At 41.6% G+C, this 27562-nt stretch overlaps 2 protein-coding genes across 3 annotated transcripts in view; one reads left to right on the top strand and one right to left on the bottom strand.

Annotated features, from left to right (window-relative positions):
• ATOX1 (antioxidant 1 copper chaperone) overlaps positions 1-17463 on the top strand; it is a 36469-nt gene extending 19006 nt beyond the window's left edge. For both annotated transcript variants that reach the window (XM_073621130.1, XM_073621131.1), the window contains exons 2-4: positions 3079-3154; positions 6929-7087; positions 16536-17463. In XM_073621130.1, coding sequence (XP_073477231.1) covers positions 3079-3154; positions 6929-7059 — 207 coding nt within the window. In that variant the 3' untranslated portion in view covers positions 7060-7087; positions 16536-17463. The remainder of the gene's footprint in view (positions 1-3078; positions 3155-6928; positions 7088-16535) is intronic.
• The window catches only part of G3BP1 (G3BP stress granule assembly factor 1), a 258228-nt gene that overhangs the window by 92844 nt on the left and 137822 nt on the right, over positions 1-27562 (bottom strand). The gene's annotated exons all lie outside the window — the stretch shown is intronic.

Genomic DNA, 27562 nt, shown 5'->3' with positions numbered 1-27562 from the left:
ATTTGACCGACATCTGTGCGGGTTCATGCACAGATTGCTATTGAAATCACCCCGAAGTCGCCAAAAGTAGTGCAGAAACTACTTTTGGGAATCGGAATCGGTGCTATTGCCGGCATGTCGAATCACATGTGAGCGTGGGCTTTTTCATTGAACCAAGGCTTAACCATAAAGTATATGTGAACCCTCACATTGTAAAACAACCCATTCAGTTCAAAATAGAAATGCAAGGCAAAATGTTTGTGTGTGTGTGTGTGTGTGTGTGTGTGTATATATAAAAAAAAATTTAATAAGTGATCACATGACTTCTGTTCTTCTTCACTTTATAACGTGCTTAGAGAGCTAGGAGTGAAGACTGCAGAGAGACACCTCAGCAAGAGGCAGAGAAACGGCAGTACACTGATCTTCCCAGTAACTGGCAGTGCAGGGGGGCGTGCCAGCACAAGTCTGACTATTGGAGGATAGTGCTCCTAAGTAAAATGCAATGAAGCAAAATTACTACTCTGGGATGAATGTGCTTACTAGCCTAGTGTGGTCAGTTTGAAATAGGAAAGCTAAAGGACTGGCAGGATCACCAGGGAGCAATGCAAAAAGAGTAGAATACTTTTTCATACAAGTACATTGTAACACAGACACGTAGCAGGAAACAGGCATTTGGGGGTAACATACACTTTAATCCTTCATTTAAAACTAAAGCTGGCCATATACCTTGTAATCTGAATTTTTTTTTTTTATCTACCAAACTACCCCATCTAAATAGTACATTACATTTTTGTCTAGTCAGGTAGGCTCTTGTTCTGCAAAGCTGTTGGCAGATCTAAAAGGATTGTTTAATCAGAATGCAGGGAGTATGGCCAGATTTTTCTACACAACTGACCCTAAAATGAACCTTAAAGAGTTTGTAAACTTGTACCTACATGTAAGACTTCCCTGTAGGTACTATGAATATTTTCTTAAACCTGCATGGTTTACACTTCGCGCAGCTGGTGATGTCACCGGCGCATGCGCTCTGAAAGGACGGTATACCTGTGCCTTCCCTTCAGAGCTCCAGGCTGCGGTCCATGACTCCCACGCATGCGCGGGAGTGATATCTCGACGTGGCCAGTCAGATGGCCAGAGGACTCAAACCTGAAAGGAAGCCCGGGTGAAGATGAAGTGTCTGTCAGAGCTCACAGTGTGGCAGTACAGGGCTTCGTTCTAAGGTAAATATTTCATAATGTGCTAGTATGCGATGCATACTAGCACATTATGTCTTTTTTTTTTTTTTGCAGGGTTTTTTTTTTTTTTTTTTAAAAAGAAAATTTGACATGGTTTACCATATAGCCAAAGCTTTTTTGGCTGTACTTCTATGGATCACAGGAGTGCAGTTCCTGTGTGCTAAAGCCCGCTGTCGGCTGACATCACAGTGCCGTTCAAGGCACTGAAAATGTCGGACCATACAGTCAGGATCCACCCAGAAGCCTGGACCGGCAGCTAGCTCAGCCTCTCAGCGAGCCACTGAGAGCCTGAATAAGCCCCTTCCACAGCCCAGTGCTCCAGTGAGGGCTGGAGGAGCAGAGAAGAGAGCCAGGGGCTGACAAGGCAGAGAACTGAGCAATCGTAGTTACATAGTCCATCCAGTTAAACCTGAGTGAGTGTGGGTGTGTGTCTATTGTCCCTATCCCTGTACATTGTGTCTCATTAAGATGTTCATCTATTATATTATTTATTTAAGGTACCCATATAGCGCCGTCAATTTACACAGCGCTCCACACATACATTGCACACGCACATCGGTCCCTACCCTCAAGGAGCTTACACACTAAGATCCCCAACTCACATTCATACTAGGGCCACGCGGAGGAAACCCACGCAGGCACCGGGAGAGCATGCAAACTCCAGGCAGGTAGTGTCGTGGTTGGGATTTGAACCGGCGACCCTTCGAATCCCAACCAGGCAAGAGTGCTACCCACTACACCACTGTGCCATCCCAATCCGCAGTCTTTGACCGCTCGGTTCTCAGTCTTAGTAGTGGCGGGCCCAGATTCAGCATAGGACCTAAGCTACAGTCACCTAGGTGAGTAATGTGTGTGTGTATTGTATATATAATTATAATATAATTGTTTTTTTTTTTTTTTTTCTTCGTGAAACCTATTCTTCTCTTTTTAATTCCAATAGCACATAAATGGAATAGGCAATGCAAAAGATTTATTTAAAGTGACCCTTTCCGTTGGCCATGCAGGAAAAAGTAAAAGGGTCACCTAACCCCTTTCCTCCTCACCTACTTAAAAGCATAAACTCCCCTTGCTCCCCAACCCCAAGTAACAGCACTTGGCCAATCAGTAAGGACCAGGCAAAGGAAATGCTTACTTTTTAATGATAAGTTCACCTTTAGAATATGTTACATATTCCACCCTTTTTTGGGGTGGAACATGTAACCTCTTCCAGCATCTGCACCTTGTCCCCCTGTGACAACAGGCGGGGGATCTTCTGGCACTCCACCTACACAGCTTCATCATTTAGAAACAGTTTCCTGTGATTGAATAGACCAAAAGTACCGTCACCTGTTGTGGCTGAGAGCTTGTAGTTCTCAATGAACTACGAGGGCATTGGTGAGCGTCCTCGTTCATTGATCTTCCTGCTCTCAGGTAACTGCCTGCCCTTATCAGAGGTACAGACAGACCACTATTCTTCAAGTGCAATGCTTTGCAGGCTCTCTAGAAAAAAATAATAAATGTGCATTTATTATTTTTTTCAAATGGTGAACTTAGACCCTCCCCCAGAAATTTCAGTAGTTTTTTTTTCTGCTTTTATTTTTTGGGGTTCCCGCTTATAATGCACTTTGGAGCCAAAGATGGAGGGACAGGGATGTGCCAAAGGACACTGAGATGCTACATGGGAAACAATGTATAAGAGGGAAATGTTGTGGGGGGGGAAAAATCATTTGTGTTTTTTCATTTATTTTTTATCAAGACTACTGTGTGTATGGAAATTATGTTTTCATCAAATCTAGAAAGGAATATCCACTTTAACACTGAATCATGCAAGGAGCAATACATACCAGAGTGTATATAATTTTCTTGTTTCTTTTTTTGCTTTCAGAAAGAGGAATTTTTTGTGGACATGACCTGTGAAGGTTGCTCGAATGCTGTGACGCGGGTTCTCTCCCGACTTCCAGGTAACAGTACTGTGTCATTCTGTTCGTTAAAGTTTGCATTGTTCACCCAAACGTTGTTCTTCAGGTATATGCTGGTGTGTTGAGCAACCTGTTGGATTCTTGTATTTCATGGTGATATCACTACTTGCCACTCCTGCCATAGTTCCTGACTCAATGCCAACCCACAGTGGTGTTTGTGTCTTTCTACATGTTTTGGGATGTTCCTACCCCTGCTACCACATTCTTTTTCATAATAAGAAATAAAGAAAACAACAGTAAAGCTGACACCTAGACACAGCCATGGCAGGCTGAGTAGTCAAATCTAAAAGATATAATGAACAGCTAGTTTGCTAAACTATCCAGAATTGGTTTTGGGTGGATTCATCCTTTAAAGTGAACCTATGAGGACAGAAATATGAAAGCTGCCATTGCTGAGAACAGGTGTCATGTTCATCCCGGCTTTTCTATCTAGTAGTGAGTGCAAGCATGCAGCAAGGGAGGTCTCAATTCTGTCTTGCATACTTGCTTGAGGTCAGTGAGAAATTAAGGCTGAATCAGGGTCACAACCTTGTAGTTTGCATATTTTAAACATCAGTGTGCAAGCTCCCATGTTTCTATCATGACAGATTCCCTTTAATAGTTCATGATCAGTTACAGATTACACATAGACACATATTAAAATGTAAAAATGAGAATGTTTCTGCATTTGCAATGTTCATTGTTTTATAATAGTGCAGGGAGTAATGGAGTTCAAAGCAGCCAGAAACCTGCTTAAAACAGCCTGTAATTGTTGCTGTGTGAAGAACCTATGAAATCAAAGATGTATGATCCAAGTGGTACAGAAAAATAAGAGTAGTGCCAACCAAAATGTTTCTTCATAAAACTTTAAAAGGACAAGTCAACGCGTTTTAAGGGTTCTAATCGTCCACTTTCTTCAGGACTCAAAATTACTGTGAATTTCTTTTTAGCTGCTGGGGCCTGCTTTTAACATTTTATACCTGAGACCATCCAAATTTTTACCAGCAGTTTGTAGCCCTGATGAGAGAGAACATTGTAACCATCCCAAATGCTTTTTCATGTTTTTATGATGGAATAAACTCTTCCTGGCCTCGAGAGGTTTTTGTTTCCAACCAAAGACTTAGAAATTATAGAACGTAATATGTAGATCATATACAAATGATCCAGGATGTAGCTTCTTTTATTGTGCAAGATATCAGAAACTATGTGTAACGTGGTCAATCCGCGCTACCCCCAGAGAATATTGATGAAAACAATATATGAAAAATATTATTAAAAAATATTACGGTGAATGTTAATACTTATGTGACGGGTGCTGCAATCTAAAAAAACGGAATATTCCGTTTGGAAGTGTGATGTGAAAAGTAGATGCGCAACCCAAAAAAAAGAAAAAATCTAAAAATCAAGTGTGTGCAAAATAGAAACTCCAATTAATGTAATGTCCTATCTGGACAAATCAACCAACTAAGACCATGTACCAGCAAACGAATGCATTATCTGAATGAAACCTGTGTCAGGATAAATTATACATATGTGCTAACATACAAACACAGAAAAAAGTCCATAGAGTGTTCTATAAAGTCCAATAAAGGATGCAGATAGAAAACCCCCAAATGGTCCTTTCCAAAATGGGATCACACACTGTAGCCGGCAGATGATAAATGATAAGGAATGCCAGATGGCCTCTTACCAGAACCGTGGGACCTCTATTACGGAGGTCTAATGGGCACAGACAGGAGGAAACACTCAGGCGAGGGCGGTGGATTTAAACATCCGTCCAGCTTCTCTCCTCCAGCGGTAAAAACCTGGCTCCACTAAGCTCTGTAAGACCCACACAGGCAAGCAGGAAAGAGGGCTCTAATTTCCCAGCAGTTGACTCTTGAACAGCCCATCATTGCCATAGTTCAGTCTTGATGGCCATCTCGCCATCAGCATGTCTTTGGAGTGAAGTGTAATTCATATTTTATTTTTTATTTTTTTTATGTCAGGTTGGGGATCTCTTCCTCCTATTCTTTTTCATCAATATAGTCATGCACAGTCTAATCCAATGAGCATGCATGTTTATAAATGATGTTTGAGTAGGCTATACTACACATCTGACCAGCATCCAGTCACCTTGACTTGTAGAGCCATTAACAGAACCATTTAACATAAACCCCTATAAAATGAGCAGATTTGCATTGGTGTTTCCCTTCCCGGCATTGTATAATAAACTTTTCTTCATCCCCTACCACTCTTTTTTCAGTTGCCGGGAGCAAGAAAACATGCGTATAGAGGAGCATGTGACTTACTCACCATGATGCTGCTGGGCCAAGCTACAAGCACCAATGCTGTACACTCATACAAGCACCAATGCTGTGCACCAACACTCATGCTTGAGCAACTCATAGCTTACATAGGGCAGTTTCCTATTCCCCCTGCAGCTTAAGAGTGGTGGGGGAAAGAAGAAAAGAGGAGTATGTGATGTTGAGGAGGAGATTAAAATGAACCAGTTGCACATATATCACGGAATAAGTTAATTTATACCCAATCTGCTCATATTTGGGGCTTTATGACACATCCATTACCCCCAAGGCTGTAAAATATTTCTTTACTTATCAGATAGATGGCAAGTACTATATGGTCAAATGAGGGTACAGCACACAAATGTAATCCATTATTGACCTTTCTCATTGCCCCCTGCACAAGTCTGTATTTTTACACGGGTGATTACCAGCCATCAAATTTGCCAATGCTTCCCTCAGTTCATCGTAGTCACAGCAATGATGGATGATTTCTGACCTGTTGCGGAACGGCGGTGGTGGGAGGGTTGATCAAATTTTCAAATTGCTTTCCGCCAAGGCTAGTGTTTCTCTGAAATGTTCCAAGCTCTGCTTTTGTCCCTGTTCCCTGGCTTTTAAATTCTTTTTCCAAGCCATGAAGCTGTTTGTTCACAGTAAGTAATCAGGACAAGCAAACACTGAGAACACAAGTAAATATCCGAGACCAGAGCTCTTCATTATACTGGTGGATATTGGCCCACATGGAAGCTTCCTGATCACAGAAGGCTGGAGCAGTAAAGTAGAAGATAATGTATAGCTGCTACTTTTCCATTTGTTGTATAGGAAACTAAAATCTGCAGTCTGCCTAATAGAAAAGTTGATTACGTGAGCAAGTGTTTGAAGCTGTACTTGGATTTTATTATTGTCTGAATCTTTGTAGTGGAGAAGTCCCAGAAAAGGGGTTCCCAAAGCCCCCATCTGCCAGGCATCACTCACAGTATGTGCTAGTTTTTTGGGGTTAAATGATGCTGGGAAGAGAATCCAGCTTTACATAGATAGGCAGTGAAGGGAACCAAAACATTCTTCACCCTTATCCCCAAGATAGGGTAACCCGCTAACGGCCCACATCAAAACTGTACAATATCGAACCCACACTTTTTAGAAATATATACCTTTTTTTTTTTTTTTTTTTCTTGGGTCTTTTTGGAAATTCATAACATCATCCTTTGCTGAATCTAGAGACCTGTTCCAATACCTACATACCCTATATTGCCAAACGTATTGGGCCGCCTGCCTTTAAAGTTCATGTGTGTGTGTGTAAAGGCAGGCGTCCCAATACTGTAATTTGGTTTCCATACGCCAAAGGAATATGAATGCCTTTGGGATCTAATGTCCTAGAGAGACGTCACAGAGATATAAAAATTGGCGTGTGCTACAGCCTGGGTGTATACAGTATAACAAAAAAAACTACCTTTTTGGATGGAAGCATTAATGTAGGCTTCTTTCCTTTTTTTAGATGTGAAGTTTGAAATTGACTTGCCGAATAAGAAAGTGCTGATACAGTCTGACCAACACTCAGTGGACCAATTGTTAGAGACCCTAAAGAAGACTGGAAAAGAGGCAAAATACCTGGGCTGTAAGGACTGAACTACAGAATAAAAGGAACTGGCATACGGTAACTATTTTCATAGTGTTTGTTGTGGTGCGCTGCCTGGCAGAAAATGCTGCAAGTGTGGTTTTTTTTTTTTTTTTCACGCATTAACCACCTAAAGACCAGGTCTCTTTTTCAGGCTCAGTGTTTACAAGTTAAAAGCAAGTTTTTTTGCTAGAAAATTACTTGGAACCCCTAAACATTATACATTTTTTTTCTAACACCCTAGAGAATAAAATGGCGGTCATTGCAATACTTTTTGTCACACCGTATTTGCGCAGCGGTCTTGCCAGCGCACTTTTTTTTTAATAAAAAAATAAGACAACAGTAAAGTTATCCCAATTTTTTTTTATATTGTGAAAGATAATGTTATGCTGCATAAATTGATACCCAACATGTCACGCTTCAAAATTGCGCCTGCTCGTGGAATGGCGTCAAACTTTTACCCTTAAAAATATCCATAGGCGACGTTTAAAAAATTCTACAGGTTGCATGTTTTGAGTTACAGGGGAGGTCTAGGGCTAGAATTATTGTTCTTGCTCTAATGATTGTGGCGATACCTCACATGTGTGGTTTGACCACCGTTTTCATATGCGGGCTCTACTCACGTATGCGTTCGCTTCTCTGCGTGAGCTCGTCGGGACGGGGTGCGTTAAAAAAAATGTTTTCTTATTTATTTTACTTGATTTTATTTTTTCACTTTTTTTTTTTTTTTTTTTTTTAATTGGGTCACCTTTATTCCTATTACAAGGGATGTAAACATCCCTTGTAATAGAAAAAAAGCATGACAGGTCCTCTTAAATGAGATCTGGGGTCAAAAAGTCCTGAGATCTCATATTTGGACTTAAATGCAATAAAAAAAAAAAAAAAAGAAAAAATTGTCATTTGAAAAAATAACAGAAAAATGGCCCTTTAAGACATATGGGCGGAAGTGATGTTTTGACGTCGCTTCTGCCCTGCTATAGTATGGAGTCAGGTGGGGGCCATTTTCCCCTCACTCGTCTCCATACCCGGCCACGGACAGGTCCCGATCGCCGCCTCGGAGCCGTCGGCAGCAGTGGAGGGCGCGGGAGAGCGGCGACAGTGAATGCCGCAGAGACCACCATTATCGTAAACAGGACCGCCGGCTCAAAAGATGGATACCTCGGTTGTGGCAGCAGCTGCTGCCGTTACCGAGATATCTATCTTTAAATTGCCAACGTATATGTACAGGAGACGGTTGTCAAGTGGTTAAGGTGGGCTTCCCTAACGCAGCACTCCTTACTGAATTGTACTTGGTCAACCTTATACTTAACCATAAATAGGTCAGGACTTAACAAGTTGTCAAAACTTGACAAGCCTACATCTTTGAAAAACAAGTCAACATTGGCAGCTCCTAAATTTGTTGTAGTAAAATGGGCTGTCAAATTTTCCGGGGGGTGGGGGGTGATTGGCATATTTAGTGTTGGAAATGCATCTAGATAAAGCCACGATACAGGAAAACTATATTGCTTCTATTAAGGCAGTTGCTCCCTGCTTCCCCAATCGATAGGCACTGGCTTCAAGTGATTTGCTACCCGCTCCCTAGTCCTAACCATCCAAGATGGAAAAAAGTCACCCTCCATCGTAAAACCAGATATGAGTATTTATTGGTATTTCTCAGTACAGAGGCTGTTCCACCTGCTTATCTGCCCACCAACGCATTTTAATCTGTCAAGAGCTTAACCCCTTCCCGCCGAGCGTACGCAGATATGCGGCCTCAGCTTTCGGGGGTTATACCGGGATGATGCCCGCAGCTGCAGGCATTATCTCAGTACCGGTTTTTAGAGCGGTGATCGGCTTTCCAGGGATAACAACCGATGCGGCTAAAAGCCGCTCGATTTGTTATCCCGGAGGAGCGGGAGGGGACATCCACAACCCCCCCCGCCGCTGCCGCTCTGACCAGACCTCCCGTCCCACCGGGAGACCCGATCCGGCACTTCTGGTGTCTAGCCACAGACTGGAACGAAGCTGTTACAGCTTCGTTCCAGTCTCCCAAATGTAAACACAACGTCACTTCCGGGTTACTCGGCTGCCAATGGCACCGGATTTAAAAAAAATATATACAGTATTCAGAATTGCCATTTTAGGCGATCTGAATACTTTGAAGTGCAAAGGAGGGATCGGAGGTCTTTTAGACCTCTGATCCCTCCATTATGAGTATCTGTCACCACCTATTACTGTCACAAAGGATGTTTACATTCCTTGTGACAGCAATAAAAGTGATCGCGTTTTTTTTTTAAAACACAATTTAATAATATAAAAATAAATAAAATGAATAAGAAAAAAAAAAAAATTTTAAAGCGCCCCCGTCCCCGCGAGCTCGCGCAGCAAAGAAAACGCATACGGAAGTCGCGCCCGCATATGTAAACAGTGTTCAAATCACACATGTGAGGTATCACCGCGATCGTCAGAGTGAGTGCAATAATGTTAGTACTAGACCTCCTCTAACTCTAACTCTAACCTGGTAACTGCAAAAAAAAATTTAAAGCGTCGCCTATGGAGATTTTTAGGTACTGTAGTTTGTCGGCATTCCACGAGTGTGTACATCATAAAGCGTGACATGTTTGGTATCTATTTACTCGGCGCAACATCATCTTTCACATTATAAAAAAAAATTGGGCTAAATTTACAGTTTTGTTTTTTTTAAATTCATGAAAGTGTCCCTTTTCCCAAAAAGTTGCATTTAAAACACTGCTGCACAAATACCGTGTGACATAAAATATTGCAACAATCACCATTTTATTCTCTAGATTCTCTGCTAAAATATATATATATATATATATATATATATATATATATATATATATATATATATATATATATATATTTCTGACATTTGGTGTTTACAAGTTAAAATCCGTATTTTTTGCTAGAAAATTACTTAGAACACCCCAAACATTATATATCCGTATTTTTTGCTAGAAAATTACTTAGAACACCCCAAACATTATATATATATATAATGTTTGGGGTGTTCTAAGTAATTTTCTAGCAAAAAATACGGATTTTAACTTGTAAACACCAAATGTCAGAAATAGGCTTAGGCATGAAAGGGTTAATCATAGAGTCTGGGAGAGGGTTGCAGATTCCTGTACGTTAACTGGGATAAAGGAAGGATATATGTGATGGACATGCCAGCTATTATTATTGTATTACTTTTTTTTTTCTCTTGTAAGACTGGCGAGACAATTAATTTGGACACATTTGTATAATTTACTTTCAATCAGAAGTCTGGGCAAATATAAAAGATACAAATGAATGCAGCTCTGTCATCATTAAATCAAAAATGAACCCTTTTGCTGCCAGAGCTGTTTTGACAAGTTTCTTTGCACAGCGTAAAAAAAAACATTTTGGGCCTAAAGATTGCATAAAACACCAAAAATATTATATATTTTCTGAAAGCAGACACCCAAGAGAATAAAATAGTGGTAGTTCCAATTTTGTATGTTACATGATCTTACCGTAAAGGTCTAGGAATATTTCTGTAAAAATACACTAAAATTTATTTTAGGGCCCATAGATGCAATAAGTTATCCAATTTAATAGTAAAATGATGAGGTTACACCGAGTAAATAGTTACCCAACGTGTCAAACTGCTTGCACCCGTGAAATGGCGACAAACTTCAGTACTGTATATTTTCTATAAGCAATGCTTTAAAGCCCCCTATAGGTCATGAGTTTAGTGTTATGGAGGTCAGGTGCTAGAAATATTGCTCTTTTGTGCGTGGCAATATGTACCATGTATTGCAATCAACGTTTTTATGTGTAGGCACCCCTGACGCATGTGTATATGTGGGGGTGGGCCTCAAAACATTTTTTTTGGGGGGGGGGGGGGGGTTATAAGCTTAGGCGTACTTCTTTTTTTTTTTTCTCATTTTTACCATTTTAAAAAACGTTTTTTACTTGGCAAAAAAGTCCCCTGTGTTATGAATTTTTTTGCTGACAGGTTCTCTTTAATGAGACATCCAGGGTTTAAAAGACCCTGGATGTGTTACCTGTGCTTCACTGAATGTAATGCAGTGCAGATCGCATTGCATCACATTCTTTCCCAGCCATGCTAACAAGGCAAACGGGCGGGGGGACCCGGATGTGACTTCGAAACCTGTAGTTTCTGGGTCGGTGACAAGCTTTGGACGACAGTGGATGTGTTAGCTCAGCTCCCTCCCCCCTACCTGGCAGCACCTGTTATGCCAGTCTCGGGCCCGTGGATGGGCAAGCGGAGCCTTGGATACATGGCGGGGGTGTGCACGGGGTTGCACGTTACCTGGAGGGGTATGAAAGCAATTCGTAGGGGCCGGACTGCTTTTATCTGACAGGCGGAAGAAGTCTGCTTGTCAGATAGTCACACGGGGATGTGTGTAAACCCCCCGCTGTAGCCAGAGGGTTAATCCAACCAGTGTAATTACCTGCATTTTACTTGCTATCAATCTCTGCAGCTCCTGTACAGCAAAGATGGAGTGTGAGAGGAAGGAGCAGTACAGCGAGCCATCAGTTAATATGCTGAAAAAAAAACATGCTGATATGAGGAAAAAGCAAAGTGAAAGGGGAAATGATCTCCCGCTGTGCTACTTCTCCTTTCACTGTCCTGTCATAGGCCTGGGTCAGGTCCAGGATGACCTGGGGTTAAAGAAAGTGGGTAAATAATGCTGGATATCAGACTGAGAACATCTAGAGGCAGAAAAAGTACTGCAGGGCAAATCTCTGGATTGAAAGTGAATTATGCAGCAAAGCTGGTTTTTGTTTCTTGTAGGGATCGATCACACCACAACGCAGTGCAACTTGTGTTCCATTCATATTTTTTGCACCACATTCAAAAAACATTGGGTGTGCGAATTGCTGCAGGTATCCTAACAACATTTAGAAAGCAGATTCCAAACACAGTGCATTTGCCTGTACTGGATCACATGGTACTGCAGTACCATGCAATCCGATTGCAGTAAATTTTTAAAAGTGGTAGGTACATGCACTACTTTTGGTGCAATCCAGTGTGATTTTAGCCCATTCAAATGAATGAGCTGAAAATTTCACAAGAATCACATAGGAATGTGGACCATGTTCATGTGAAACTCAGATGTCAATCAGCCCTCAGTGGTCAATTCATTTTATCTTATTTTTTTGTTTTGATTTAGGTAACCTTTGGAAGTCAGTCTTACACTTCTAGAACTTCCCATGCACTCTATAGTTACATACATGTTATTCGAAACAAAACATTCATAATAAGTTATAGTATCCATACAATGAATAAACAGTAAAACAAAACGGCACCTGTACTGGAAGAAAAGCGGGGGCTGCCTTTGCAGACCTCTTTCTAAACATGCTGGATTCTTGGCTATCTCTGACTTCAGTAGTTTCTGAGACACTGGCCAGAATTGGGGGGGGGGGGGGGACTTCAGACCTTCTATTTGGCAAGCTTGATTAAGGAACCTTACTATAATAGTACTTGAAGCCATTAGATCAGCATGACGGCCATGGAACTTGTAATTTCAAGTGGAAAGGTCAGTAATGATAGCCTTCATATTTCTTCATTACAGCTTTTTTAAGAACTTTGGAGCAGCATAACTTACAGTTTAGAGCCATCTGACCTTATGCTGCAGTTCTGTTCATTTTACACCAACCTAACTACAGAGTGTAAATGGGTTAGGGGGGGTTAGGATAAGAGGCACACTGTTCATTCTTTATTATGAGCCAGGATTTCACATCAGATTTCTCAACATATGGACAAGGTGCTTTGAGGGGGGGTGCAGAACCCTTCTGCCACAAAGCGCGCTCGTTCATCCCCCTCCTTTCCGGGCCTGCCAAGCTGCATGCTCAGATAAGGTTCTGGTATGAATTTTGGGGGGGGGCCCTCCAGCGCATGCTGTGTGGTGTTTTTTTTTTTTTTTCTTTTTCTCATTACATTTGTGTTCAAAACTGACAAGATGTGTGATTCAGATGCGTTCCCATAGAAAGCAATGAGTCTGAAATTCGCATCTGAATCACACCTCAGTGCTCCAGAGAACGAACAGGACTCTTTTCAAATTCGCAGCAAATTCACACTGCCGCTACACCACATACAGTGCATCCGGAAAATATTCACAACGCTTCACTTTTTCCCAAATTTGTTATGTTACAGCCTTATTCCAAAATGGATTCAATTCATTATTTTCCTCAAAATTCTACAATACAATACAAACATAATGACAACAGTAAAAAAGTTTGTTTTGAAATCTTTGCAAATTTGTCAAAAATAAAAAAACATCAAATGTGCATAAGTATCACAGCCTTTGCTCAATACTTTGTTGAAGCACCTTTGGCACCAATTATAGCCTCAAGTCTTTTTGTGTATGATGCTACAAGCTTGGCACACCTATTTTTGGGAAGTTTCTCCCATTCTTCTTTGCACAGCCTCTCAAGTGCTATCAGGTTGGATGGGGGTGTCAATGCACAGCCATTTTCAGATCTCTCCAGAGATGTTCAATCGGGTTCAGATCTGGGTTCTGGCTGGGCCACTCAAGGACATTCACAGAGTTGTCCCATAGCCACTCCTTTGTTATCTTGGCTGTGTGCTTAGGGTCGTTATTGGGTTGGAAGATGAACCTTTGCCCCAGTCTGAGGTCCAGAGTGCTCTGGAGCAGGTTTTCATCAAGGATGTCTCTGTATATTGCTGCATTCATCTTTTCCTCGATCTGGACTAGTCTCTGGGTTCCTGCCGCTGGAAAACATCCACACAGCATGATGCTACCGCCACCATGCTTCACTGTACAGATGGTATTAGCCAGGTGATGAGCGGTGCCTGGTTTCCTCCAGACATGACGCTTGCCGTTCAGACTAAAGAGAATTTTGTTTCTCATGGTCTAAGAGTCCTTCAGGTGCCTTTTGGCCAACTCCAGACAGACTGTCATTTGTCTTTTACTGAGGAGTGGCTTCCGTCTGGCCACTCTACCATACAGGCCTGATTGGTGGAGTACTGCACCCTTCTCCAGATCTGTGCCTCCATACAATCCTGTCTCGGAGGTCTACAGACAACTCCTTGGACTTCGTGGCTTGGTTTGTGCTTTGACATGCACTGTTAACTGTGGGACTGTGGCAGAACTACCAGAGTCGCACTTGTGACCGGGCCCGCCACTGTGGGGGGCCCCAAGACCCAGCATCTCCCCCTGTACCTCAGGCTGGCAGCTAACTATACAGCAGAGGGGGGGGAGGGGGCGATCTGAATCTCTGTGATGTCCGCGGAATGTCCCATTCAGAATACCGGCTAGCAGTTCACTTCCTGAGTGTCAGTTGTATACAGTGGAGAGGGCAGGGGTCTCTGACTCGGGCAGGGACCAGATTCAGTGCACAAGTGAGTTGCTCTGCTTGTACACTCTTGCCAATGCCTGCCCAGATCAAAGGCCCCTCTCCACTGTATATAACTGACGCTTGAGAAGTGAACTGCTAGCTGGTATTTGGTTTGGTTTACATGTCATGCGGTTCAAAACAAATCCGATTCACATATATATGTGAACAGAACCTTACTTCTAAACAACTTTTGGATAAAATCAGGGATTTTGGATTTGTATACTGTACAGCGGTGGCCAAAAGTTTTGAGAATGACACCAGTATTGCTGCCTCAGTTTTTGTGATGGCAATTTGCATATACTCCAGAATGTTATGAAGAATGATCAAGTCCCTGTTTGCCATGAATATTAACTTAATTCCATAAAAAACATTTCCACTGCATTTGTGAAGGAGGCTTCAGGGCGCTCCAGAAAGAAAGTTCAGCTAGCGCCAGGACTGTCTCCTACAGTTGATTCAGCTGCGGGATCGGGGCACCACCAGTGCAGAGCTTGCTCAGGAATGGCAGCAGGCAGGTGTGAGTGCATTTGCACGCACAGTGAGGTGAAGACTTTGGAGGATGGCTTGGTGTCAAGAAGGGCAGCATAGAAGCCACTTCTCTCTAGGAAAAACATCAGGGACAGACTGATATTCTGCAAAAGGTACTGGTATTAAACTGCTGAGGACTGGGGTAAAGTCCTTTTCTCTGAATTTCCTTTCAGATTGTTTGGGGCATCCGGAAAAAATCTTGTCCGGGGAAGAAAAGGTGAGCACTACCACCAGTCCTGTGTCATGCCAACAGTAAAGCATCCTGAGACCATTCATGTGTGGGGTTGCTTTTAGCCGAGGAAGTGGACACAGCCATGAATAAAGAATGGTACAAAAACATTCTCCGAGAGCAGCTATTCCCAACCATCCAAGAACACTTTGGTGATAAACAATGCCTTTTCCAGCATGATGGAGCACCTTGCCATAAAGCAAAAGTGATAACTAAGTGGCTTGGGGAACAAAACAAAAACATTGAAATATTGGGTCCATGGCCAGCTAACTTCCCAGACCTTAATCCCATTGAGAACTTGTGGTCAATCCTCAAGAGGTGGGTGAACAAAAAAGACCCCACAAATTCTGACAAACTCCAAGCATTGATTATGCAAAAATGGGCTGCCATCAGTCAGGATGTGGCCCAGAAGTTAATAGTTGATTGACAGCATGCCAGGGCCAACTGCAAAGGTCTTGAAAAAGAAAGATCAACACTGCAAATATTGACATAAACTTAATTGTAATTGTCAATAAAAGCCTTTGACACTTATGAAATACCATAGTAACATCTGGCAAAAAAAATTGAAAACACTAAAGCAGCAGACTTTGAAAATTTAATATTTGTGATTTCTTTTTTTTTTTTTTTTTTTTGGCCTCAACTGTATGTTGCAATACGTGTTCAAGCTGGCCAACTTCATTAAAGGTCTGAAGCTGACCTCCAGCTCTGACAGTTCATGCCATATTGTCCATTAAGGCTGCTTTCACACTGAGGCATCGGCGGTAAAGCGGCGCTTTATCGTCGTCTCTACGGAGGTTTTCGGCTGCTAGCAGGGCGCTTTTAATCCCCGTTAGCCTAAAAAGGGTTAAAACAACCCACAAAACGCCACTGCAGCAGCGCTTTGCCGGTGGTTTGGTGGAGCTGCCCATTCATTTCAATGGGCAGGGGTGCTTTAGGAGCGGTGTTTACACTGCTCTTTCACCGCTCCAAAGATGCTGCTTGCAGGAGTTTTTTAACGTCCTGCCTGCGCATCGCCCCAGTGTGAAAGCACTCTGGCTTTCACACTGAGACTGCAAGGGAGACATTTTTCAGGCGCTTTACAGGCGCTATTTTTAGCCCAAAAGTGCCTGAAAAACGCCTCAGTGTGAAAGGGGTCTAAATGTCTGTTTAATGTCTGCTAAAAGCACGTAAGTATTTGGCATTTTGCAGTGGTGTAGGAAGTAGGAACTGGCCAAAGCAATCGCTTAGAAGCAGTTGTCCATCGTGTGTGTATTAGTGCATCTTGCTTTTTAACATTTCTGTCTGATAAACCAATGACATTAAACATTTAAGCAAATAAATGAATGCAATTGGACTGGAAAAATTCTGTGGTAACTAACTGTTGATCATTTTTTCCCTTAGAATGAAGCTGTGTGATTGGGATCAGATGGCATTCCATGAAGAATTTTCTCCAACAATCATAGAGATGACCCTGAAGAGTATACACCAGGGTCTTACTATGGACCTAACTTATAAAAGTTTGTTAAATAGAAATTTCCTGTGTTGCCTACAATCGGCAGTTGTATTCAGACTAGCAAATTCCAAATCTTAATTGGTATCTGAAAATTTGGCTGTTCACCGCACAGGGAGTTCCTAATTAAGATAATTTTATACATGGGAACCAGTTATGTATACATGTCTCCATAACACTAAGCTAGATAATCTGATAGTATCACTAAGTCGGTGAAGAGCAACAGTTATTGTTGAGCTAGTTTAGCATTTATCTGTCGCCCTTACACCAAAGGCAGACTTTTTTTATGGAGGCTTGCTTTAATTCAAAGGAATTTATTGAAAATGGTGGCAAGATAACGTAAAATGCAGCAGAATAACTCTTTCTAAGTGGAGTGCTAGGTCTGTGAGGAAGCCTTTGTATGCTACAACCAATTGTACATGCAGCAAGGGTTAGGTGCTGAGGTATGATGGGGAAGTGTAGGTTTGTATGGAATACTTCTCAACCTAAAACAGACCCCATCTCCATCCTTAACCACAACGCAGCACCTACCTCTGCAAATTAATATGAGCTGGAGCCTGTAAAAGTCCCACAACAGTCCACCTGTGGTCAAGGCAGCGAGAATAGGATTTGAATTATATGCTGCATTTTGCAGTATATCATGTCACTGTTTTAAAGCCCCACTTTTCCTACCTTTGAAAATCGAGCCTACCCCAAAAAATTGCCTCCCCTGGGTTTGGAAGGGACAGGTACACTTTAAGTGCCTCAGTTTCCTTGTATGTACATAATGGATATAAAGGCTGCTGGTATTTGGTAGTAATAAATACATTATTAAATGGAGTGTGTTTTTTTTTTTTTTTTTAATGCATTATTTCTGTGAATCCAGAAAATAGGGGTGCTATATTGTAAGAGTTGCCAGAATGAGAACATTCTGGCAGCTCTGACAAGGAGGAAATTAAACCTTCATTTTTAATCACAAAAAAGCATATACAGTAATACCTTGGATTGAGAGTAACTTGGTCTGAGAGTGTTTTGCAAGACAAGCAACATTCTTTCTTTTTTTTATAAATTTTGACTTGCATATCAAGACATCGCTCGTTTATCAAGTAGCACAACTGAGTATAAAAAGAGAAGAGAGGTGCCTCCTAAGTGTAGCAATATGGTTACATTTACAACATTTTAGCAATTCAGCACAGTGGTGTAGTGGGTAGCACTCTCACCTAGCAGTAAGAAGGGTCGCTGGTTCGAATCCCAACCACGACACTACCTGCCTGGAGTTTGCATGTTCTCCCTGTGCCTGCGTGGGTTTCCTCCGGGTACTCCGGTTTCCTCCCACACTCCAAAGACATGCTGGTAGGTTAATTGGATCCTGTCTAAATTGTCCCTAGTATGTATGTATGAATGTGAGTTAGGGACTTTAGATTGTAAGCTCCTTGAGGGTAGGGACTGATGTGAATGTACACTATATATGTAAAGCGCTACGTAAATTGACGGCGCTATATAAGTACCTGAAATTAAAAAAAAAAAAAAAAAATAATGCTTGATGATTTAAAACAGGCACAGCGAAGTATGCAGACATCTGGGGTAAAGCTGTCTACATAGACAGTCCTCTGCACCACCATTGACATCATCCCTTCCACACTGCGCTCCATGAGTGCTTCAAGCCTTGCTTTCAGATCGCTCCGCCTCCACTGCAGGGTAGTCTTCCCGGTCATGATTGCAGACTGACAGTGGTGAGAGCCTGGGCTGGGGATATTTAGGGAAGAGGCTTTAAAGCTCCTGCATTCAGACCACAGAAGACAGTCAAAGGCATTGTATTGCCTCCTGTTTTAGCGCCCCAATTACTGGATAACTGCACTGCAACTGCGTGTGTTGTGAGTGGTTACAGAGCAGCACCATTCAGGGCAGCACCCTTGCCCACTGAGCGCAATGGGGTATAGTTCATGCTGCAGTCATGGTATGTGTACATCCCTGGCCACTGCCTCAGCAGCAACAGAGAGAGCAGTTAAGGGGCAGTAAAAATGCAACATGTTTTATTGCCCAACCACAAGTATAAACAGGCCCTCAGGCATTCAGTGGTCTGTAAGATCATATTGTATTGCTGTTGAAAAGTGCTTTGTTACTGGGTATTTCCTTTCTGTTTGAATAAGTGTATAATCCACAACATACTGTATATGGTGCCATTTCTGTATACTTCCTTATTCCTGGGTAATTCAATTTCTACAATATAATGTAACTTTTAAGCAGCAACATGTGTTGACTCCCCCCAATTCTTGGGTATGCTGGGTAAGCCTTGCTCACAAGACTATTTTATATTTATATTGAAGAGACTTAAATATATGGATTAGTACAAATGTTAACATAATATAAAAATCATGGTAAAAGAAAACCTGTACTGAGGGAAAATGTAGGCAGCCATTTTCAGAAGGTCAGCAATGGTAGGCTTAATGCTTCTCAGTCCTGGGTACCTCAATTAGAATGAGTTTAAAGGGGAGCTCCAGTAGTTCTTGTGAAAATTAAGTCAGCTGCTGACTTTTAATAAACAGACACCTGTACCAGAACCCAGCTCTGTGCTCACCCGAGGGGCACTGGGGACTGTCATCCTAACTGGGCACCTGGCTGTGAAGCAGCAAGCTGACACAGCCAAGTGCCTGCTGCGCATGCCCAAACCACGCTGTGCATTGTGTTTGATCCTGCAGTCTTCTGGGACCTATGAGGTGTCATAGAAGACTGCGGGGAAGGAAAACTTCTGCTTGGATCGCCTAGGAAGTGGGAGCGGGTACCTGTCAAAACCAAGTACGCGCTCTACCCCCCCCCCCAAAAAAAAGATTGTCAAAGAGGAGGGGGAGCAGGCCTTAAAGCGGAAACTTCCCCATTTGAGTGTAGTTCCGCTTTAACTTAGAGTTTCAAACTTCAAAATATGCCTCAGTGTAAAATTCTCTATGTTCTAAAGGAGAAGCTAACTTGTATATTATCAAAATCAGGGAAATTACAAGCAAGCACCAATTAGATGACCTTTTGCTAAAACTGCAGATGAGGTCCACATAGCCAAAGAACACATTCTGGCAAGACAAATGTATGAAACATAATTTACTTTCCTGGCCTATCTTCACGTTGGCACGCAATGGATTAACACCTCCTCTGGAACTTAGAGGACCACCTCTTCCTAGCTAAATAAGACAGCCTCTCCCCAACTGAAGTGTTTGATAAACTAGCCTGCAACAGGCAACTAGGGAGGGAGTCCTGTGCTGATGTGAGGATAGGCTAGGAAAGGAAAATTATGCCAAGTATCTGATAAAAATTTTCAGTTTTCCTGCCCCTACCTCAAGTCAGCACACAATGGGCAGGAGAGAACATATGAAAAGAAAAGCTGCTAAAAACAAAAAGAACTGGTCTTGTCCCAAACTTTGCAGAACTTGCTGATCGCAAGTCTAGCTTGTAAAGTCGAATGAAGGCCGCACAAGAACATTAGCAACTTGACCATGTGTAAGGAACTGAAGTCTTCCTGCTGTGTACTCTGACTCTCGCGTGAAAGCCCCCCAGTTTTCCTGGAACTGGATGCCATTTAGAACTGCGCTTTGGAGATGGACGTAGTATCACTATTTCTGGTAAAAAGACACAAAAGGGATCTTTGCAAGAAAGTGCTGCAATCTCCAACATCCTTCTGTCTAAAGCAATTGCTGTCAGAACTAGTTTTACAATGAGGAACCTCAATGGAAATGAAACTATTGGAGCAAAGGGTGCCAGCACCCGTGCTTTCAGAACCAAGCCTTAGTTACATGAAAGGAACAAAGATTTCCTTGAGGATTGTATGTGGTTTACCACCTTCATGAAGCATCTGGTTGATGGTTCTTCCTCCCATCTGCAGCCTGAGAAAGAGGATAAGGTAGAAATCTGTATTTTAATGGAGTTGTATGCTAAACCAACCTCTAGCACTGATTTGTAAAAATAAATGTCCAGGATATTAGCTAGAACTTCCTTCATATCTTGTATCTAGCGTTCATGGATGATCTTGTGACCTTCACCAAGGTCTGAACCACCTCTGATGAGAATCCCTGTACCTCCTAGTCCAGCCAATTCAATAGCCAAGCTATTAAAAGTAGTCCCACTGGATTGGGGTGCTTCTGAAAATTTGGACAGAACACGTTCATGCCACACAGGTGCTTTCCACCTGAGAAGCCCTGATTTTGCAGATCCTCCAGATGTCATCAACACCACCAATCCCATTTCTGGTCAAACTAGATCAGAAAACTAGATCTAGTTTGACCAGAAATGGGATTGGTGGTGTTTTGATATCTGGAGGAGCTGCAAAAACCAGGGCTTCTCAGGTGGAAAGCACCTATATGGCATCAATGTGTTCTGTCCAAATTTTCAGAAGCACCCTTGTATCACTGAGTCTTCACCTTTTGTACCTTGTTGCAAATACCGGAAGATGCGCGTTCAGTGGAGTCTCTATGAGAACTACTGCTGGAATTCCTGCTCCCTGTGACATCATCCACAGCTGCTCTCAGACTGAAAATAAAGCCAGAAAAGCGTTGTGGTGCACTGCCTATACAGGACGGGAAAAACCCCAAGGGAGAGGGCAATGGCGACATTTCAGAGCTTACTAATACCACATCTGTACAATACCAGTGCTGTTTAACCACTTAAGGACCGAGCCTCTTTTTGAGATTTGTTGTTCACAAGTTAAAAACAGTTTTGTTTGCTAGAAAATTACTTTTTTTTAATCAAATAATTTTTATTTTTATAGTTATACAAACAAAAATATCAAATATTATCAAATATAAAAAAAAAAAAACACAAAACAAGGAAAAAAGAAACATAAAACATAGACCAGACAAACCTTGCATGTCTCATATTAAAGTGGCTTTCTCATATAATAGCCAAAACATAGTAGGAGCATGAATACAATTTACTGATCCAATTAAGCTCCCCTAATATCAATCATCAGACTATGGTAGCTTCCCTGCAGCTTCAGCTTATCTTTCTTTCACATATAGCTTTCTTTTCTTCTCATCTACTCCACTTCCTTCTGCCTCAGCTCCTTACTCCCATCTATCTCCATTACTTTTACTCCTCTCTACTTGATAAACCATTGTAAAGTTCTTTACTAGGTTCTATCTACCATGACCATATTTTACCAAACTTTTGAGGTGTACCTCTATGCTTATACATTAGTTTTTCTCTTTTAAGTATATAGTTAAGTTTCTTAACCCATTGTTTGGGTTATTTGGGCAATGTGTTGGAGGATGACTTTGCGTGCTATCTGTAATGATCTTGTCCACATAGTGTACATCTCTACAGGTAATGCTCCATCATGTATTATTCCCAATAGTGCAAATTTGGGTTGTTCCTGTTATCTCAGTAAGACATAGTATGTTAAAGTTGTGAATATTTTTCCCCAGTAACGATGGAGCTTCGGACATCGCCAAAGCATGTGGATAAGAGAACCATTAAACAATAAGGATGAGCTCCGGTGTGTTCGCACACTCCACGTGCAGAGCACGCCAGGAAGTCGGCGCTGTGCTGCGCTAATCACAGGCAGTGAGACATTTTCCCGATGTGCGGCTGCAGAGATCGGGAAATGTCTCTCTGCCTGTGATTAGCGCAGTGCCGTGCCGACTTCCTGGCGGGCTCTGCACGTGGAGTGTCCGAACACGCCGGAGCTCATCCTTATTAAATTAAGAGCATCGCGGACATAACGATGTTGTGTTTTTTTTTCCCCAAGCATGGAGTTTTTGTGGGGAGCCCTATGTATAATTAAAAGCTGAGATAGCCTTTGAGAGGGTGAGAGGGATATCTTGGGAAGTGTTTCCGGGGCTTGTGTCCAATCCACCTCATCTAGATCTTCTATATCCTCTTGCCACCGGACAAAACTATTTTTATGTTTTTCAGTGTTCTCTGTTATTTGTAGGTTGGAATAAAGATCTATTAATCCTTGTTTCCTACAGACAGTCGAGGTTGCCTTTGTTAATACTTTAGAGTGTTCATACTGTAATTGAATTTTTAAGCTTTGAGTTTGTAATACATGAAGTATTTGAAGATATTGGTAGAAGTTTTTATTCATTAACTGATAACGGTCCTTTAATTCATTTAAAAGACAGTAAGACATCCCCTTCATAAAGCTGGTGCAAAAATGTTATACCCGCCTTTTTCCAATCTAAAAATTCCAAGAGTCCACTCCGTTCATGAAGACAAAAGTTATCCCATATGAGCATATGTTTCGTATACCCGCTGTGCTGAGTGATATTTCGCACTGCTTCCCAAATCCTATGAATCAAGTTAAACGTAGGGAACCCCCTTTTATTATAAAAATGGTGAGCTACTATTAATTGAACCAGAAGATATTTTTTGAATTGGGATGCTATTATCTTCTGTGTAGGATCTTCCATATCCACTACCTCCCATCCGTGCCAATGCTGTGATGCAATAAAGTATAAACTTGCATTTGGTATCGCAATTCCCTCCCTATCTATGGGCTGTTGTAATATTTCTAATATAATTCTAGGTTTTCCCCCTTCCACACAAGATCCCTAAAAACCGAGTCAATAGTTCTAAATAATCATAATGTCAACCATATGGGACAGTTCTGCAATACATATAGCATCCACACCGTTTTCACCAGATTCGCTCTCCCCACTATAGACAATGGAAATTTATTCCAAGCTTTACTCTGTTGTCTAAATTTGGCAATAAGAGGGAGTATATTCCTATCTGTATATTCAATAACATTATATGTAATTACCACTCCCAGATATTTAAAAGATGTAACCAAGGCCAGCTGATGAGTCTGGCGTGGATGCACCACATACCCAGGGTCCACATGCATCACTACATATTAGTCCCATCTGATGTTGAATCCTGAAAAGGATCCATACAGGTAGACATGTACACTGCCAAAAAATGTGTTCATTTTCATTTCCGTTTCATTCGATTTTTTTTTTTTTCATTCTTCGGGTCATTCGTTATGATCGCAATTCTTACATTCGTACATTCGTAAATTAGAAAATTCGGAAATTTGGAAATTCTAAAATCTGAAATAGTATATAACTATTAAATTCAGTATAGGCATTGTAATTTCCTTTCAAATTTGGCTGTTAGCGAACGTAATGAATACGAATTTATCCGAAGTTACGAATTATCCGAAATAACGAATGCCGCATCTAAACAAATGGAACGGAACTAATTAATAATAATACAAAGTTATTATTTATTATTATTAATTCATTACTTTCCATTCGTTTAGATACGGCATTCGTTATTTTGGATAATTCGTAACTTGGGATAAGTTTGTATTTGTTGCGTTCACTAACAGCCAAAATTTAAAGGAAATTACAATACCTATAATTTAATAGTTAGTAATAGTTAAGTTATTAGGTAATTATTATTTCAGATTTACGAATGTATGAATTTATGAATGTAAGAATTTACCAATGTACGAATTTAAGAATTTACCAATGTACGAATTTACAAATTTTCGAATATGCGGAAAAATTCATTAAATGGGTTTTCCTTAATTTGGATATTTCTGAATTAACAAATTTGTCAAATTTCGTTAAAAAACGAATTCGGAACGAAACGAATTGCACATTTCTACATACAGGTCTATTAAGGACATGGTATCCCCCAGAAACACTAAAGTATCGTCCACATATAGTGCTATCTTAACTTCACCTGTAAATCTACGAAATCCCACTATATTTGTAGAGGAACGAATAGCCTCCGCCAGTGGTTCAATGATCAGCGCAAAAAGAAGCGGAGATAAAGGACATCCCTGCCTCGTCCCTCTGGACAGCGGAAAAGGGGCCGATACACATCCATTCACCTGTATCCTTGCACTCGGGGAGTTATACAAGAGTTGTATCCATTTAATAAATCTAGGACCAAACCCATACCATTTTAAGCATTTCCACAAAAAGGCCCATTATATACTATCAAATGCTTTAGCTGCATCAAGTGACATTATGGCTCTATTTCCCATATTATCTGTTGGAAGTGGTAAGTTTAGAAATAGCCGTTGAATATTATTTGCTGTGGCTCTATTAGGAATAAAGCCTGATTGATCGCAATGGATTCATTTTGAAATACAGAAAACTACTTAGAACCCCCAAACATTGTACATTTTTTTCTAACACCCTAGAGAATAAAATGGCGTTCGTTGCAATACTTTCTGTCACACCGTATTTGCGCAGCGGTCTTACAAGCGTACTTTTTTTGGAAAAAATACACTTTTTTAATGAAAAAATAAGACAACAGTAAAGTTGGCCCAATTTTTTTTATCTTGTGAAAGTAAATTGATACCCAACATGTCATGCTTCAAAATTGCATCTGCTTGTGGAATGGCGACAAACTTTTACCCTTAAAAATCTCCATAGGCGACGTTTAAAAAAAGTCTACAGGTTGCATGTTTTGAGTTACAGAGTAGGTCTAGGGCGGTGATGGCGAACCTTGGCACCCCAGATGTTTTGGAACTACATTTCCCATGATGCTCCACTACACTGCAGAGTGCATGAGCATCATGGGAAATGTAGTTCCAAAACATCTGGGGTGCCAAGGTTTGCCATCACTGGTCTAGGGCTAGAATTATTGCTCTCGCTCTACCGATTGCGGCGATACCTCACATGTGTGGTTTGAACACCGTTTTCATATACGGGCGCTACTCACGTATGCGTTTGCTTCTGCACGCGAACTAGGCGGGACGGGGCGCGTTTATAAAAAAAAAAATGTCTTATTTATTTTACCTTTTATTTTTTATTTTTACACTGTTCTTAGGAATAAAAGTGACATTTTTTTTTTATTACAAGGAATGTAAACATCCTTTGTAGTAGAAAAAAAGCATGACAGGACCTCTTAAATATGAGATCTGTGGTCAAAAAGACCTCACATCTCATATTTACACTAAAATGCAATAAAAAAAAATTTGTCATTTAAAATAAATTTTTTTTAAAAATGGCCCTTTAAGAGCTATGGGTGAAAGTGACGTTTTGACATCCCTTCCGCCCTGCAATGGTATGGAGACGGGTGGGGGCCATCTTCCCCTCACTCGTCTCCATACCACTGACGTGAGAGGATCCGATCGTCTCCACAGCTGCTGATGGCTCCGGTAAGCGGCAGAGGGCTCTGGAGCGCAGCGGGAGGGGTGCGGGGTCCTCTCCCACCTCCGATAAAAGTGATCTTGCGGCGAATCCGTCAAAGAGACCACTATTGTCGGAAACTGGACCACCAGCCGAAAAAGAGGATACCAGGGGTCTGGCAGCTAACAACGATATTCCAATATCGGCGTGCGGCAGTCTGGAAGTGGTTAAGCACGTTGCCCGCATCCTGGAACACCAGGAGAAGCTGAACCCAGAGAGCAAGTACAGCAGCAAGGGAAATACTTGCAACAAAGTACTTACTAACTGCAATCAACAGGTGGCCTGGAGCATGACCAAAAAAGACACTTCATTTGGGGAGGGGCTGTCTTTCATTTAGCTAGAAAGAGGTGGTCCTGTGGGTTACAAGGAAAAAGTTAACCTGTTGTGTGCTAATGTGAGGTAGTGCCAGGAAAGAATGTTCATGCACACAGTATAAACCTGAAATTGTAGACCAGTACACTGAGAAAGGGAACGAGACCAGAAAAGGATTGAATGCAAGACAGAAGCTTAAAAATACCAAGCTGTCCTGGTTATTGTGGAAATAATCATTGCAGGACTGGCAGATGTTGCCAATATCATTTCCAGATGTGCCGACAACACATCTGATCAATAGTAATCCACCTGTACCTGCAACACATCTTCTAATGAATAGGCCTTCACCTGTGCTTTCCACAAGCCTTCTGAAGAGTAGAACCTCCAGCACATCAAGACCAACAATTCTGAAATAGTGGACCTGAGATCGGAAATGGACTGAGCAGGAATCTTGTGAAGGTACTCCCCTTAATAGCTACCTTCCTGTACTTCCAGGTCTTCCAGCCAGTCTTGGGGCCTTGGCTCTGGAACTTTACCCTCCCTAACCAGCAAGGTTAAGATTCAAAGGACCTTTCGACTTTTCTCACCATTGTCAGGCAGCAGGCCTGGGAAGCAATCACGGAACTTCCAACAGTACTTCCCCTTCAGGCAAAGCTCGGGAGGGAAGGACTCTTCTAGAAGGTCTCTGCAAATATTCATTCCCTTCCCTAGCTCACATCAATCGCCTAAACCTCCTAGTAATTGGCAAGGGTGAAATAAATATTCATAACCCAATACATTGTAAACAACCAGCCTCTCATTTTTTTTTCGAACGATTAGTGCCCCCGGCTGGAGGCAGGGAAGGCTCCCCACAGGCAGAATACCATAGCCCTGTGGGAGGGATTTCTCCATCAATACTGACTGTTGGGGGGAATCAAGCAATTTTCTTTCGAAAGAAAATTGCCTAATGTATAGCCTGCCTAAATCATACTGCATATTAGTGCTTCCTCATTATTGAACCTGTTTGTTCTATTTTTTGCTGTGACACTTTGTCGATAGCCAGTCACTTATTACCTGTAGACCGGTTCTACCCAGATCTGTAATTATTTCCCATTGCATTCTTCTTCCACTGTTTGCTTTCCACAGTGCTTTCCTGCTTGACCCTCCTGATTCCCTTAGCACCCTGACATTCTCTGCTCCTGCTTCTTCCAAGTCCCAGAGCTTTTTCCTTTTAAATGCATTATTCACATTTCACAACATTTTTAGAAATGCACCCACTATAATGTAAGAAAGTGCATTTTTAAAATGTTTGCATAGAAGCCAGCAGAGCATTGTAACTGTGATCAGAGCGTTGTGGGTGCAGAGTACAAGCTCCTGTATTGTTTACCCCCAGGTCTCTATGGAGGAATGTATCTATTACAGAGCTGCAGGAATTAAACAATGGACAAGCACAATAATGTCACTGCACTTGTGCTCCATTGCAATCTGTAAGTCTCTCTGCCATGGTGGAAGGT

The sequence above is a fragment of the Aquarana catesbeiana genome, linkage group LG03 (assembly GCF_042186555.1).
Source record: "Aquarana catesbeiana isolate 2022-GZ linkage group LG03, ASM4218655v1, whole genome shotgun sequence".
Taxonomy (NCBI): Eukaryota; Metazoa; Chordata; class Amphibia; order Anura; family Ranidae; genus Aquarana; species Aquarana catesbeiana.
The sequence above is the reverse complement of the archived record's forward strand: the minus strand, read 5'-3'. Positions and strand labels throughout refer to the sequence as shown.